General features: G+C 33.2%; 1 protein-coding gene across 24 annotated transcripts in view; it reads left to right on the top strand.

Moving 5' to 3' along the window:
* Window positions 1–18,165, top strand: part of TBC1D5 (TBC1 domain family member 5) — a 584,642-nt gene that overhangs the window by 340,810 nt on the left and 225,667 nt on the right. For all 24 annotated transcript variants that reach the window (XM_053598465.1, XM_053598460.1, XM_053598463.1 and 21 more), the window contains 2 exons: window positions 391–458; window positions 15,651–15,753. In XM_053598465.1, the coding sequence (XP_053454440.1) occupies window positions 391–458; window positions 15,651–15,753 (171 nt within the window). The remainder of the gene's footprint in view (window positions 1–390; window positions 459–15,650; window positions 15,754–18,165) is intronic.

The raw sequence follows: 18,165 nt of genomic DNA, 5'->3' as shown, positions 1-18,165 counted from the left end.
CTATATGCCTAATAAAATGTAAATACTGTGTAAAGTTGTCATACTATATTTTTAAAGTTCATATTGTTTTTTATTGTTTATCATTATTTTTTTATTTGTTCCTAATAATTTTTGATGTATAGTTGGTTGAATCCTTAAATTCAGAATTCACAGATAAGGAGTACTGATTATATTCAATAATATCAAACTGGAAAAACTGATGTTAGAGTAAGGATGTCTTTGAGAGATTAAGCTAGATTTCAATGAAAATTATCCCAATCAGGTTTTCTGTCTGCACTAAAAAATAACTCAGGGAAGGATAAATTTAATCATTTAAATTATTAAATTGAAATTATAAAAGTCAAGCAAAGATGTGAGATTCATTTAAATTGGTTGTTTTCCTTATTTCAGAGTCTTTGGAATAAATTCTTCCAAGATAAAGAACTTCGATCAATGATTGAACAAGATGTTAAAAGAACGTATGTAGAATTATTTACATCTTCCTTTCAGTAATTTAAATTGTTGTTACCACTATATAATTTTAGCAAACAACAAATTCCATAGAAGAGCTGAACTGAATACAATATTCAACTTGTGTCAATAACAAACTTTTTAACCAAATTATGATAACAAGGATTATTTTCTGTTCTTACAATACAGATTTCTATTTTCCCCTTTGGAAAGTAAATTATAGTTATAATACTGAGTATCTTCAAATAATATTTAATTAGTTTTATCAATTTCCAACAACTATTTGAAGTTTTATGCATGTGATTAAGGTTATATTGTATAGTCATCATATTGATATTGTTAGAAAAATTTACCTCTTTCTGTATGCATTCGAATCTCCTTCTAACCAAATTGCTTTTAAAATAACAACCATTGGGGCGGCGCCTGTGGCTCAAAGGAGTAGGGCACCAGCCCCATACACTGGAGGTGGTGGGTTCAAACCCGGCCCCAGACAAAAACTGCAAATAATAATAATAATAATAACAACCATTGTTCTTATACTCCTTATTTGTCTTCCTTTTGAAGCTACTCAAATTCGCAAACAATTATGTCTCTCAACCTACTTAGTATTTACCATGGGAAGAATAGTTTCTTGTTTAGTATATAGTTAATGTCCGTAACTTTCTTGTGTAGGACCTTGTCTTTCTGAGTCACATAGGAAAGTACATGGAATTTGTGTCAGAAGATCCTAGGGGGAGGCCTACCTAACATATGCTATAATTGTGGGGAAATTACTTTCAACATCTTCTAAAATAGAAATAATAGTAAGCACTTCACATGATGTTTGTAGATTGATGCAAATAGTAGTAAGTTAGATGGGTATACTTTAAACTAAACCATCACATAATTGTTGGTAAATTTAATTTAATCATTGAATTTGGAATTAGCCAGGTAGTTCCAGAGTTCTGGGTATTTCAAGCATCTTCCTCCAAGTCCTTTGCAGCTTTGTCTGTGAGCTTTACTTCTAATTCAATGTCAAGGCCTCTGGCTCTCTGATACTTAGCTGAGTCTATGTCCCAAACCCTGAATAATCAGTTGACATGTGCTGCTATTAAGTTACATTATATATTTAATGAAAGAAATCTTCTATTTTAAAATGAAAATAATTCAGAGGAATCATGGGTTCAGAGACAATAAAACCATAGATGACTGCCAGTGATAGTGGGGAGAAGGGCAGAAGATATGGGATTATTTTGGTTAGCTTAGTTCATAGCATTGGCTAGGAAGTTTCTCTATCTTCTTTTGTGGAAGGCTCTCCCTCTCTGTCCACATTGAGTGTAAGTCTCTTTGCTATCTCTCTGTAAATTCTGTGGCAAGGAACTTGTAAGGTAAGATGGTCAGTTTTATTTTAAGGCCACCAAATCATTTAATCACAAAAGCTGAATAGCTTGTATAATCTTACTACTTTGCATCTTTGTAAGGCACTACATGATCTAAAATCCATATTTTTCAATCCAGTATATAAGGCAATTCATAATACAATAGGAGAAGAAAGAAGTATATCTCAAAGAAGGTTATACACTGTGATAAAAATTTTGTTTTTACAAAATGTGTATTTATTGAATTTCTACTGTATTTCAGGTTTTCCCCTTGCATTGGGGAGAACAGAGCGGTGAATAACACAGATGTGGTCCTTTATTGTGGTGCAGCGGGGAGTAAAATAACAGCATGTATATATAAAGAGGATAATTATACAAGGTAGGGGTAATATGATAGCAAGAAGGAGAATAGCCAGTGGAGGCTGCTGTAGGAATATTGATCTATGGAGACATTTTTTTTTTTTTTTTTTTGAGACAGAATCTGCTTATGTTACCCTTGGTAGAGTGCTGTGGTGTCACAGCTCACAGCAACTTCTAACTCCTGGGCTTAAGCAATTCTCTTGCCTCAGCCTTGTAAGTAGCTGGAACTACAAGTGCCCGCCACAATGCCTGGCTATTTTTTGTTGTTGTTGCAGTTGTCATTGTTGTTTAGCAGGCCTGGGCCAGGTTCAAACTTGCCATCTCTGGTGTATGTGGCTGGCGCCCTAACCACTGAGCTACGGGCACCAAGCCTAGAGGGGACATCTTTGAGAAGATGACATTTGAGCGAAGATGTGAAAACAGTACAAAAGCCAGCCATGTGAGAGTATAGGGGAAGAACATCCCAAGCCTCAGAAATAGTTAGTGAAAAGGCCCTCAAGAAAATGAGCTCAGTATTTAGAGGAACAAAATACACAGGTAGGGCTAGAACCAAGTGATTTAAGGAAGGGGAAATTTGAGAAGAGGCAAAGGCCAAATAGTTTTGTAGATCATAGTAAGAAGTCCAGATTTTATTCCAAATGCAATGGGAAGTTATTGGAATATACTGAGCAAGGGTATGATATCTAAAAGATAACACCGGCTGCTATGTAGTCTAATAAAGGTGGATGTAAGAATGGAAACTGGAAAAGTGACTTGGAATTCTTAAATACAATTTAAAGGGTCATCATATGTAGTTTTCTCGCATCCAGCACTTCTATTCCAGGTCCTTTTTACCTCCTACCTACAGTCCCTTGCTTGTTTAATTATTCTCTTTGGATCTAGTATATTTTCACTTCTAGTCCATTCCTTGTGTTACAGCCCCCTCTTCTCAAAGCACATTTGTAATCATGCTGTTTGCCTAATTCAAACCCTTTTATGACTCCTTGTTGGCCTGCAGAAGAATGGATTTACCCTTCTTCCCAATACAGACTCAGTTCTCTGTTAATACTTCTGGCATTATTCCATGAACAGGTTTTATACTTTCCATTTTCTATGCTTTGGAATTTTCCATGTTCTCCTCCACTGGAATGCTATTTCCTTCCACTGCTTCTAGTTGTCGATGTCTGACAACTCATCCTTCTCAGCCTGAGTTCATGAAGCATTTTCCAGTCTTTACAACTGGAAATAATTTGTGCCTGTCCTATGTTATATAGAACTTTTGTAATAACCTTTTTATGATATTATTTAATTTTGTTTGGTCTTACATTTATTTAGGTCCATTTGTCAATATATTCAGTACATTTACATTAAACTCTTTGGTGTACCAGGCACTAGAGATGCCAAGGTAAATATGACATGGATCCTTAAGAAGCTCAAAGTCTCAGAGAGAAAGCAGAAAATAAAAAAATTACCATACAGGATAGCTGGTGCCATAATAGAAGCAATGTGCACAAAAGCTGTGGTGTTAGCCCAGTCATCATCTTTCACACCTCATGGTAAAGTCCTCAAGGGCATGAATCTTGTCTTTTGTATGTTTTACTACCCATTGCCAAGTTGATGCTTAATAAGTTATTAATTATGAATCTTATTACTGATAATCAGTGTTGTTCAATTTTAGGAATAATCTCTAACATCTTTTAAGTCTTCAGAGACATAACCACACTTTAAAGGAATACTGTTTTATCAACCTTCTACTCTGAGTTTAAACAAGACAATTTGATTTTATGAGCTGTGTCTTTTACATCACTATTAAATTATTTGATCTGCATGCCACTGTATTAAATATTATCTCCTCCTTCAACTAATTTTAATATTCTTTTATGCCACTAACCTTTTTTGCCTCAAAGGGTTTTGCATTCATTTCAATTAATTGTTCCTTAGCTCAACCTAATGAGGTTGTTACTATTCCCATTTTTATTACTGAAAAAACTAATAATCAAAAAGTAAATCAAGGAACTTCCAATTTATAGCATTTCTAATTTAGAACTTCAATTGTCTGTTCTGAACAAATTTTGCCATGTTTCAGAAGCTCTAACATTAAATGAAATTCAGTATTATTTAAAATGATGGGAAATAATGAGTTCAGGATAAAATATCATTTCTATATTAGATGCCAAAGAAGTATGTTATTTGGTCTATCAAGGTCTATTCTAAAAATATATATATAGCATCTATAACATCATTTGCAGATTAACATATTTGTAAGCTATTGCCAAATAGTCTCATCTTTTCTTCAAATGTGTTCTCTCTCTCTCTTGAATTAAATGATTAAACTTCCTTAACTTAATCATTTTAACTTGACCATATTTTAAAAGTTTATCTGATTACCTATTGGGTATGCTAATCATTACCTTTAATTTTTGGTCTTTTGTGTTTCTGGTAGTTATAATTAGCATTTTAGGTAGCTCATTCATCATTTAATTACTCTGTTTTCTACTTGAATCTACACAATATGGTTAGATTCTTAAATTTGAAACTTTCTCATTTTAATGCTTCCTTTTGTTTTTATTTCATTTGTGAGGCAAACTTCAAACAATCTATTTCAGCAGCCTGTCTACTCAGTTTTTTTTAATCTTATTTCATATATTGTGGATTCATTAATAACTGCTAAAATTTTCTTTTTAAAGTTACAGATACATGCTATATATTTTTTTAGAGATACAGTGCTATATGGATACATGCTGTAGACATGAGGCACTAGTGGCTATTTAAATTTAAATTGAGATAAATAAAAAATGTAGTTTTCTTTCACAATAGCCACATTCAGCTGCTAGTGGCTGCTGACTTAAGACAGCACAACTCCACGATACTTTTGTTATTATGGAAGATTCTATTGGACAGCACTGTATATGTAATACATTGTTGTTATATGTTTGTATAGTATATAATATGAATGTCTGCATTTTATCTTTTATTCATTTTGTATGTTTAGATACATTCTGTGCTAAATATTTACTTTTATTTTTTTTCTCTCCCCTTAAGAAAACTACTTGAATTTTTGTGATGTATAAGTCTTAACTGGAGTTTTTGGTCAAATGCAGTTATCATGTTACATTGTTTTATGCTGATGGAAAGTAGATTATTTTTGAAATTTTTTCTATATTAACAATATACAAAAATGATTTTATAGAGTTAATTTATCGAGCTGTTTTGTTTTAATTTATAGACCATCTTCCTTAGTTCCCATTTTGGAAGAAATACTCCTAATACTTTGGTCCATTGATTGTCACACTTTATAAAGTTAAAATGCTCTAAATGTTGGTATCTTTTACACGGTTTCTTCCAAGCCCATTTATATTTAAATAAAAAACAAATTCCTCAGGGAAGGAAGATTTTACAAGCAATTTCAGAGCAGAATTGATTTTGGTGTGTGTTAATGCCGACAATCTGCCCAGTGTTAAAATGTTAAAGAGAAAAAAAAATACAAGCTGCCATCTTCTTGTGATCACACCAAAATAGCAGCTTGTATTTATATTTTCAGCCTCCTCGAGGTGGACTGCAGGCACACACAAGTGAGTGGGTATACTGGGTGTTGTGTTGTGATTTTATTTAATGCAGGCAAAGTACATGCTTGTGCATGCACGACCAGCCCTCACATATGCACTTATTCACAGCCGAGAAAGTGAAAACTACAACACAAGCCGCTCTCTAAGAGTTGTCGGCAACCTGTGTGTGTGTTTCTTAAATATTAAAGAGGGGAAAACAGATTTGCAGGAATATGAGAAATAATTCTTCTGTTAAATGGCCTATAGTCTTTCCTCGTTTCACACTTCAGGTAGAAACAAAATAATTAATATTGCATATATATATTTAGAAATATGTATTTTCTTATCGTGCTCCTGTTTTAAAGTATATTTTTCCCAATTCTATTTCATTTAAGCTTGCAAATTTGTAGCATACATTTATTCTAATTTATGAGATTTTTAAAACTTAAGAAAATTTTTTTCAATATTTGAATGCAAATACAGGTTTATTTGCTATAAAACAATAAACCTATAAGCCCATAAAACATACAGTTGTAATGCTTTGATTAGCATCCTGATGTTCCTGATCTTTGGGATTTGGAAGCAGTAGTATGCCAAGGACATCACAGGTATGTTACCCTAAGCTGCTGACCATTCAAATTTTTGCTGAGATTTTCTTTGTTTTGAATAATCCAGGTTTTTAGGACCATTTATAGTTGTGGTTTTATATGATTAAGAGAAGGTTAAAAAGTAAAGTCTGGTGGGTGGTATAGTGTTACCCCCTTCTGAAATAGTCCCAGTAAGCATAGCCTGTTTGGTAGTGTAACACAGTCTTTTTAGAACATTCAAGCAGATTTAGAATTGAAGTAATGTTGGCACTTGATAGGTAGTGCTTTGAATTCCTTTAACTTTTTTTCTTTGTTGTTGAAAAAGTGCAAAAGAAAATTTATGTTCATTTGGGATACAATCTTACATTTGAAAGTTTCTGTATAGTATATCTACCTACTTAGGTATTTTTCACCATTAAGATAGGAGTAGAAAGGGGTTTTTTGTTTGTTTGGGGGCTTTGGGTTTTTTTGTTTTTGTTTTTTTGTTTTTTGTTTGTTTATTTTTTTGGAAGATGGGAGGCAGTGAGGAAAAGGCCGATTATATACTCAGGCATTGTAGAACCAGAAAGAACCTTAGATAAAAATCTCTACTTAGGCGATGGTGGCAGATTTCTGCCTCCTGAACTGAAGCACCACCTGCCCTCTGTCAACCATGTTTCCTGTCATCACAACCATTCTGCTTGGTCTTCCCAACTGTATGGTGATTTTAAACTTCCACCTTCCTTGTTAGACTCTGGGAGATTTTTCTGCTGTCTTCTTGGGCTGAATACTAACCATTGTCATCACAACAGATTAGTATTTTTCTTTGGCTTTTAAAAATCAGTATTTACCTTTTATTTATGGACTGTGAAAGCTATCTATCATTCTTTTCTTTACTAATTGCAAAACCAAATTAAACACAGCAAAATTCTGTTCTTCTGCTTTGTCTTTGTACCTGCAATACCTGACTCCATAGACTTAATTTTCCTTTTTCATTGGTTTGGTTGTTTGCAGGTGTATTTGTTCATTCAACAAATACTACTTGAGAAATTACTATGTGACAGCTATTGCTCTAGAGGTAGAGGATTCTAGTAAAGAAAAGATGCCTCTTTATTGTAATTGTTTTCCTTTAACTTTCTCTGTAAAATGTGTATTTTCTCTGCCAGGTTTTTTAATTTTAATTGTCCTTAATATTTTAGTACAATTTACTCTTTTCTGCCCTAATAGAATTAGGAGATACAGATGTCTTTCATTATGTACTAGTGGAGTCAGGGCTTATCCTAGGTTTTCTTGTGTTCTACGTTCTTATGCTTTGAATCTTTATATTCCTCAGTACCTGGCATCATAATAGCATTTTTGTCATTAGTAGCCATCTGGTTAAATTCCTTTGTTTTGTGAAGGTGAAAAGTTGAAGCTCAGAAAGATTATATACCTTGCATATGCAAATATAACTTGTTAATGTCTAAAGTGGAAATGGGACCTGGGATGTCAGTCCACTGCTCTATTACTTATGTCAATCTTGTTTGCCTAGATTTAACACTTCTTCCATTTAAGAAACATTTATTAAGTACCTTCAGTGTACAGAGCCCTCTGTGAAGCAAACAGGAGACAGAAGCATAAATGAATCAGTATATCACATCTTATTTAAAAAGTGACAGAGACTAACTTAAGTAGATATTTTTTCTGCTCTCTGGGTTCATATATCCCAATGCACTATTTTTCAACCATGGGACTGTTGATGTTTTGGACCGATTCTTTGTTTTGCAAGGCTGTTGTGCACGGTGTAGGATGTTTAGCAGCATTTCTCCCTGCTAGAGGCTCCGTGAGGCGTACTTTTTAGATCTTTCTAGGGCCCTTTTGTCTGACTGAAGACATCATCTGAGAGATTTCTGAGATCTTAACAAAGGATTTTACAGTCACACCTTTGGTTTCATCTTTAGATCTCATTTTTCTGTGTCCTAGATTTGATCTTTGCCCAATAGAAGAGTGTTAGTGTTAGCATCATTTACTGACTGGTGAGGTTTGGAATGAGAAAAGGTTTTATTCTCAAACCCAGCAAATTCTAGTACTTTTATCTTTTCTACTTCTTCCTTTTACTTTTTCTCTTCCTTCATTCTCCTGTAAGTAATATGAATAAAATAGTACCTTCCACAGACTGCCTAGATATCTCTTTTGCTAGATCACTCAGTTTATTAGGTACACTTTCTGTTTTCTGTATAATCAGAGACTACCATGTTGTCAGACTTCCTGCTATTGCATAATGAGGAATCTTTTCCCTCCGTTTTTTTTTTTTTCTTTAACATTTTCCTCACTTTTATTTAAGCTTGCACTGGCAGCCTCCTCGTAAACTGTTTTCAGCTTTTTTCACATCCTTCAGTTTTTCACTGATGTTCCTAAGAAGGTCCTTCAGACTTCCATGGAGTCCCACAGATACTTCTACCGTGTGTTTTAGGAGATTTTTAATAGCAGATACCTTTTCCAGATAAAAGTGATCTAAGAAAGAAAGGGAGCCAGGTAGAAGCTATGCTTTTTATGCCATAATCTTGGAAGGGAGTTGGGAGAATTAAAAAATCTGCAAGTGTATTTTAAAACAAATAGAATTCACATGTACATCCTAGGTCCCCTGTGATCTTTTCTATTCTTTCCAATTGGAAAGGGAAATGTGTACCAGGGCCTGCTAGTGGGGGAGAAGGGGCATGTATTTTGTAGTCACACATAACTTCCGCGCTCTCTCTCTCTCTGTCAGCTAGCACTGAGTCACATGGGCACAGTTAACTGAAGAGAAAGCTGGGAAATCTAGCTTTATGCCTGGAAAAAAAGAGAAAACAGGTTTGTTTAAATACGAAGAACAGTGAAATCATCAACCAAAACAGGGAAGACAGGAAGAAGAAGAACTGTGTCTTTTATTCTATATCCCATTATTCTCTTTGGTGTCTTGGCTTGATTTTTCAGTTTTCCTTTAATAAAACAATAAGCCACAGTAGGTTATTATAGTTATTTGGTATTTAATCGTATTCTAGGGAGTTTTCATCAGCTCATTTAAAAATTTTGGATGAGTGCTTGTTTCGACTTTCTGTTTTTGAAATATGGACATAACATCAGTTATTGTTCCTTCAAGTCCTTCTGTGCGTCTTTGTCCTACTGCATGACTATAAACCCTTACCAAGGGCTTCATTTTTTTCCCCTGGGGCATCTGATTGAATACTTGCATCTTTAGTATTTCATCTGGGCCCAGTGCTTTGTCTATTTTAATACTTCTAATTACCTAATTATGTACTATAATGCAGTGACAAAGCTCTTTATCATTTCACTCTTTTCTTAACCCTTTTCTTGCTTAGGAAATATTCTTTTTCTCTTTGTTAATCTGAGAAACTCTTCATTACACATAGCCTAGATACTTGCTTAGATTGTCTGTGTTATGACAGACCATCGTCCTGTTGAATGTCTTTCCAAATAACTCTTATCAGGCACCTGGGTGTTGGGGCTCCAAAGTTTGTATTTAGGTGCCCTCTCTTGTGACTCTTTCTCACACACTGTAGGTACATGAGATGATATTCAAAAAGCAAATAGATTAGTTGTCATAACGGCTTTTGTGACAGAATTAGTGGCCATTTTATCATTAATAGTTCTTAGTGTAATCAGATGTCCATGAGAAGTATCCATGAAACAAATGCAATAAAAATCAAGATTTTTAAAAATTATGGTGAATACTTGAGTATAATTAAAGTCGATTAAGGATAATTTTTCATTATACTGGGTAGCCATAAAATTCATGTGCAGTTTAAAATAGCGTGCAATGTAAAATTACACATGGATTTTATGGTCACCCTGTAGAAGTATTTTTAGATAATAATAGAAGAAACAGAATTATAATTTTGCCATTTTATGACCTTTGATAAATTATTAGGTTTAGAAAATGACCATCAATATTTACTGGCATCACAGAAAAAGTGATAAATTTATGTTATCTGCTTCCTGATCGAAGTGCATAACACTAACTCTGGTTATCTGTTGTGCATTGCAATGCATCGAAAGCTTAAGACAACATAATTTATTTTGTTGATGAATCTACAACTTGAGCAAGGCTCATCATGATGACTCATCTCTGTTCTACAGGGTGCTGAAGCTTAAAGATCAGGGGCTGGAATCATTTGAAGGCATACTCAACCTGTCTGGTTGTTGAAGCTAGCTGACTTTCTTTGGAGCCATGGCTGAAACACCTCCATATAGCCTTTTCAGATAGCTATTGTCCTCACGCCATGATGACTTGGTTCTGAGCATGTATTCTGAAAGTGTGCCAAATAGTAGAAGTGTCACAGCATTTACTTTTGATGCATTTAGTTTGTGAGGAGCTGGTCAATGAGGACCAGCACATATTTAAAGACATTGACTCCTTCACCTTTTTTATAGGAGAAATGTCAAAGAATTGCAATCATGTTCTCAAGCCATCATAACAACAAAATGAAGAATCTTGTTGAAAAGTTGAACCTGAATGTGATAAAATTTCTAAATATCTAACTATCATTTTATAGGAGAAACGGGGAAGAGGAACATGTTCAATACCACATTTCAGATTCAATAAGTAAAATTCAGAATGTAGGAAGTTTCTGCAGGAAAAAGAATCTGATTTCTTTCAAAAATACAATGCAAGAAAAAATAAAATAGAGAATGGACAAATCTATAGAATAAAAGAATGTTAAGAGACATAACAGATTACAATGTATAGACAGATTTCCTGGATCTTGAACAAAGTGTAAAAATTTTTTGAATCTCAGAAATTTGAACATTCAATGTTTATTTAATGGATTATTTTTTTATTACTAGTAGTCATATAATGGTATAGTTTTAAAAGACTGCTTATCATTAAGGGATATATATTGCAGTATTTATAGATGAGAGTGATATCTGGGATTGGTCTCAGAGTAATGCAGTATTGGCACTTAATAGGTGATGGATGGATGTGGGTTCAGTCTACTATTGTTTCTTTTTTATAAATGTTTGAATTTTCGAGGCCGAGCACGGTGGCTCACGTCTATAATCCTAGAACTCTGGGAGGCCAAGGTGGGTGGATAGCTTGAGCTCAGGAGTTAGAAACCAGCCTGCGCAAGAGCAAGACCCCACCTCAAAAAAGAACCCTAGGCATTGTGGCAGGCATCTATAGTCCCAGCTGCTTGGGGGGCTGAGGCAGGAGGATTGCCTGAGCCCAAGAGTCTGAGGTTGCTGTGAGCTCAGATGCTATGACACTCTACCGAGGGTAACAAAGTGAGACTCTGTCTTAAGAAAAACAAAGTTTGAATTTTCTAAAATGAAAGTTTCTTAGAACTAATACTGAAAGCTATATTACCTGCTAGTTTTGTTTTATTTCGAGACAGAAAAAACAACTTACACCCTAAACTTTTACGGTAGCTCTTACCATTTTGCACTATGTAAAATTTGTTTAAATCAAGTTTCTTTACACATCTAAGAGAGAAACTTGTATATTTTAAATATTGACCAATTGAATTAAAACAAATATCACTTTTTTCCCTGAAGTAAAAATTTTAGAATCTAATTCTAAATTTCGTCATCAAATACTGGCTTTTTCTTTGCTATTCATCTCCATCTTAGAGTTTTACTCTCATCTGCTTTACATCTCAATTTTTATTTTCTCTGGCCAAGTACAGAAATAACTTCTCTTAGACTTTAGTTTTCTACTAATAACAAACTTTGTCTCCCATCTTTAGTGTGATTTTTTTTTTCCTTTTCTTTTCCTGTCAGATATTTTGGCTTGAATTAATTATGAACTTGTACAGGTTTAATTCTAATATTTTTCCTCTATATTTTTCTGAAGTTATTACCATTTCTTTCTCTCTCTCTCTCTTTTATATGAAGCTTTAGAGCCTTTGTTGATTTTTCAAAACCTGAATGATTATGGAACATAGTGTGAGTCACTATTCTGAGCTAGACTGATAATTCAAATGACTATACCTATCCTGGAACAACATCAGCTGTATGGGGTAAAAAAGCCTGGAAGTGAATGGGTGTCAAGAAAGCTATTCTGAAGCTTACAAGCTATCGTTAAAAACCAGTTATTACTATTCCTAAAAATGGTACTCATTATGCTTTTCTCTCTTGTTTCTGATTCATATGAATGTAACGTCTTCTGGATTGGCAGTTGATAGTATGACAATCAAGTATTTTTTTGTAGGAAATATGTTATTGTTCAGGTATATTCACCAGCTTTGTGAGCTAGGTTCTTCCATGTAAGTATAAAGTCATGGAATTTTACCTAAACGTGTTTCTGTGATTCATTTATAACTTATTAGGGAAGCAGTTGGAAAGTACTGCTGTTCTGCTAACTATCCATATACATTGGCATAGGTATTGATTTCTCTGTGCTTCAGTTTCCTTGCCTGTTAATCTCTGAGTTGGACTGGATAATCTCCAAAGTCTCTTTCAGTTCAAAACTTCTCTGAATTTCATTTTTTTTTCCAACTTCTGAAATAGCATAAACTTTACTTCTTTTTCAGAGCTTTTCTCGATCTTTCTACCCTACTTGATGCAGTGGATTCTTCGTCAGAATTTAGAGAAAAAGTCATACTTTTTAAAAAGAAGTACCATGAAACTTCACAAATTAGCACTTAAGCTTTGTTGGGTAGAATTATGGATGGAGTGCTATTGCATAGATATCCTGTATCTGCCTAATGCATGTTTTCAGTTGATTGGGTATTTGCTAAAAGTGAGCAATTTAAATTATCTACCTGCAATTTAATTCTTCTAGATCTCTAGTTTTTAATCTTACAAGTGGTTGGTATGCATTTAAATGAAACCATGAAATGGTATACAATATAATTTACATTTTTAGTATTTAAGTATTAAACTTTTACTATGTCATTCATAGACATTTGTTGCAAAGTATGTGTAGCAGTTTTTAGTACTTTCTTCCACAATGCATTTAGATTGCAATAGCTACACAGAATTTGGTTGTACCAGTGTGCATAGAAAATTTCCAACAAATAGGTAAGGAAAGGGACATACATAATCATTAAACCAAGTGAGCCAAATCTTTAGACATGAAGCTTACTTAAAGAGAAGGCTAATACATTTAAGTCATATAATGAGCAAAAAAGATTATTCTATTCTAACCTTAATGGCCACGTTTCCCTAAGAAATTTCTTTATAACAATTTATTTTACTAAGTGTTTATCTCTGTTTCATCCTGATTATTTTAATTTGGGATATTTGACTTTCTAAGGACTTTAACAACTTTTTTCATCCCAAATAAGTCATTTAATAAGTTTTTTGTTTCTTTCCTACTGTAGTACATTCAACATCTCTCTGGAACTTCTTTTGCCCTCTATGATGTATCATCCTTTCTCAGAATCTACCTTGGGGGTAATTTTTCTCTTCTTTAAGAAACATCAGTTGCTCCACCCCCATTTGAACTCCTGTGTTGGGAAGTCACTTGTGCCACCCCTACTCAAACTCCTATGCTTGCATAGGAGATGATCATCACATTAAGGTTTATGCAGAGATGTGAAGTAACCTTGCTCTGGTCCTTTGGTGTTTACTGGACCCAAAAAGAAATGCTTCCCTGCTGTTACAGAAAAGGTCAAAAATGTGTGTCTGGGGACAATTGTACATCAAAGTCAATTGCAAGAAAAAGTTAAACGAACAGATGAAAGTAAAAATAGATCTTAATTATTGTAAAATTAGGACCAGAAAACAAACAAACAAACAAACAAAGAACACTTCATAAGTCTCCAACATAGTTCACCCAAAATCCTAGTCTGGCCTGGAGGGAAAGTTACTACTCTTATAGGAAGCCAACCAAGGATCAGAGTGAAGCTTTCAATAGACGAAGTTCCCAGCAATATGAGCCAGCAAAGCATTATAATATGAAGTTAAACAGCCATTATTACTCTTTAAAGACTCATTAAAGAATATTTTTCTGTTTGAATAATGATTTCTCTCTCATTACTGGTTACCTTGCTGTGTTGCACACTTGAAATGACTCCATGCTCTAGGTCATCTTCCTCTTCCGTCTTTGATGTTTGCTTATTTTCTAGTTCCAAAGGTACCTAATTCACTTCTCCATCACCTGACGTACCATTACTGAAATGCTAATGAGACCAATATTCCTAAATATCTACTAGTTGTCATCTGCTATACTTGGTGCTTTCATATAGTCTCATCTTGATCACCAGATCAGTATTAATATCATTGCTCAATAGATGAGGCAGTTAAGTAATGATTTGCTCAAGATTATGCTAGAAATAATGCATAAAGAATTTGAACACAGATGTGTCTACTAGAGTTAGGGACTTCTGAATTTCATGTCATTATAATGCACTCTTATGTCATTCCTGTAAGTTCTACTCTTTCAGGTTTATTCCAATTAGTTACTCAAATACTGTTTTCTTTATCACTGCCTATTTAAAAATGTAGATTCACTGTGTTGTTCGTAGTTGTAAATTCAGCATTCAAAGGTTTCCACACCGTCCCACCTTTTCTTCAGTCCCACTGTCCCGCTCCCAATTTTCAGTACTTTCGGGAATTCTCTTTTCCTTCTTATTGCTAATTACCTTGCTATGTTGCAAACTTGAAATACTCGTTCATTGCCTTCTGTGCCTCCATATCTTTCCTTCTGCTTTGGTTACTTCTCCACTGATGTTCCATGTTTCTTCTCTCCTATAAATTCTTATTCTAACCTTCTAATTTCACCCAGTTGTCTATTTCTACCTAGACAACATTCCCTCTCCCTTTATATAGTCATTGTGTATTGCATTGCTGTGTTTGCTTTTGGGTTCTTGAAGTTGTATATTCTGGCTTTATAAACAACGGTTTACATCCTTTTAAGCAGATTCCCTGCTCATTTTCTATTTCCATTACCTCAGAGCACCTGGTAAAGTTTTTGATCGATCCAGAGAACATTTAAGCATTTAATGTTATGTGATTACATATAATATATATAATGATATTATATTTAATAATTGAAATCCTAATATTTTAAATCAAGAAAAAACAATGACAGTGATGTTTTGCAATAGTTGTTACTTTCACAAAATCACATTCTAGTCCTTCAAACCAAATGAGCTAAAACAAAGCAAGTCCCACCTCCAAGAAAGTGGGTTATAATTCATTTTGCTTAAAAACTATGTATTCACACATGTATGAAGTATGTGAACCATGTGAAGAAATACGAAATGTTTAGATGTTAAAGGATGTCATTGACCTATGGGGTATAATAATTTCCCTTTTCTTCACCCCTTTTTGTCCCACCAATGGAATAAGTTGCATGACAGATGCAGACTTGTTCTAAAACCTGAAGCAGCCCTTGGCATCTGGATAGTTTGAGGGTGATTCTTGAGCCTGTTGTTAGTGAATTTCATTCCTGTGTTTTCTTTTATCAGGTTTCCTGAAATGCAGTTTTTTCAACAAGAAAATGTGAGAAAAATTCTTACAGATGTTCTTTTCTGTTATGCTAGAGAAAACGAGCAGTTGCTTTATAAACAGGTAATGAAAATATCTTACAGGTGGCATCCATTGACTCAAAATTTTCTATACAGCTTGACAAATGATAGAACAATAATGTAGCCTTTATTGTATCCAAAGTTGTATCATAATACTAAAGCAATCAGAGAGCTGTTTGTCAGATGCAGGATGAGAAAAGTAAGCTCATTGAAGCACATATGCTTCTTTCTCATTATAAGACATTCTACCAAATTGTCTTCTATAAGGTGTTCAATCTTTTCTTTCAACTTTTGTGAGTTTGTTTATAAACAGCATCTTTGAAACCAATCTAGTAATAAAACTTTTCAGAGTTGTATGTATAAATGTTATTTTTTAGTGCAGCACTTATAAAAATGTGACGTGGCATGTAAAAAAATAATCAAGTATCCCATTACTCTTTAAAACTTACCAGCAAAAGATCTTCAGAAAGTTTTCTTTAAATTTTTTGAAATTTATATTTAGTTTATTTGTGATTCAGTTATTGACTCATCTTATTACTAATGCAAAATAGATCATTGGATGGTTTTACTTATAAAATGTAAATTATTTAATTTATAAAGATACATCTAGATTTTCTATTTAAGTTTATGGTGTTCCAATGAAAATACACACATGTAGATATTTTTACTCAAAATTTATTTTAAATGGGAATTCAAACTAAGTTTATAAATTCTCTAATAAAAGTTATATCTAATTGACCACTGAACTTCATTTTAATATAATAGAAAACACTTATGGTAAAAGCAATTTAATATACAGTAAATTTAATAGATTTAAAGATAGTAAACCAAGTAAATTAAGTTATTCTAAGTAACACATTTGTTATAGAATACCCAAATGAATTAATTTTATCTCATTTTTTTAATATTAGGAATATGTCTGTATATAAATTACAAGTTAACAATTGCTTTTTAGAATTAGAAATGAAAATACATATCCCACTCATAATGACAACCCAAACTATAAAATGCTTAGGAATAAATTTGACAGTAAAGATACAAAAGCTATATGAAGAAAACTGTAAATATTGCTGAAGACTATAAAGTGAGAATTGAATAGATAGAAAAATAATAAAATATTTTTGGATGAGAAGGCTTTAAGTAAAAATATTGCTTTTTCACATTAATACATTAAATGTATTGTTATTCCAATAATAATCTAAATGAAATATATGCTCTTTCAAAAACTAGATACATTTATTTTAAATTTAGTTGCCTAAATACTTTATGGTTACTTTTAAGGAGATAATTTAGCTCAGTTGTTAAAAGCACTAGGTCTCGATTAAACTCTTCTTTATTTGAAGCTCAGCTCCACCATTTCCTAACTGCATAATGCTAGAACATTTACTTACTTAGCTTTTCTAATCCTTACATTCGTTATCTATAAAATGACAGTAATAGTATTTACTTCTATAAAATTAACATAGTGATCACTAATGGTTCATGTTAGTGGTTGTGGTTATTGTTGTTATATCATTATTATTATAATTATTAATTACATTGGAGTTTTCACAGAATTTGAGAGAAAAGGAGAATGGCAAAAGGAGATATTAAAACTGTTATAAAGGTTCTATGTTATAACTATTGTAATAGCATTACGAGAATAGACCAATAGATCAGTAGAACAATCTAGGAGCAGGTCCAGTAATATTATATGTAGGATTTTAATATGATAAAATAGAGAAAGAATATTGACTTGCTACATTTGGCATTCCATCTGGAAAAAAGATTAAATTATACCTTCATTGGAGAATAAATTCCAGATGGAGTAAAGATATAAATGTAAAAACTAAAAGTATATAAAGATGCTAGAAGACTATTTAGGAGAACTTCTGTGTAATCTGAGTGTAGGAATGTCTTTGTAAGCAAGATAAGCTAAGTAGAAGTCAGATACAAAATCAAAAGACATAAAACAAACACAAAAGGGAGACTGGGACAAAAAAGTCTCTGTTAGTATAGAATTCTTCTGGAAGCAAGTAACAGAAGATTCCATTCACAAAGGCTTAATCTGTAAGAGTGTTAACGCACATAGCATGAAGTCTGGGGGCAAATGATTCTACAGCATTAGTTGGTTCAGTAGCTCAAATCGTCACCAAGAATCTGGGTCTTTTTTGGTTTTCTCCTATTTTCTCATTGTGTTGGCTTTTGTTGTGAACCCCATCTTCTTGTTGTTCCCTCTCTTTCAAATATTTGAAAATACTTCACAGTAAAAGATTTGTTGATAGTGAATCAAGTCAAGATAAAATTATCCCAAGTTTTACATCTATTTCCCTATCTTTCTTTAGAGAAAGAAAAAAATCACATTAAAGAAGTCTATAATAATGAAAATAAGTTCCACAGACAAGGAACAAAAACATAATATAACTGCATATTCCACCATTTGTGATGTATGTGGCTCACTGCATTTGTATATAAA

The sequence above is a fragment of the Nycticebus coucang genome, chromosome 8, assembly GCF_027406575.1.
Source record: "Nycticebus coucang isolate mNycCou1 chromosome 8, mNycCou1.pri, whole genome shotgun sequence".
In the NCBI taxonomy this organism is placed as follows: Eukaryota; Metazoa; Chordata; class Mammalia; order Primates; family Lorisidae; genus Nycticebus; species Nycticebus coucang.
The sequence above is the reverse complement of the archived record's forward strand: the minus strand, read 5'-3'. Positions and strand labels throughout refer to the sequence as shown.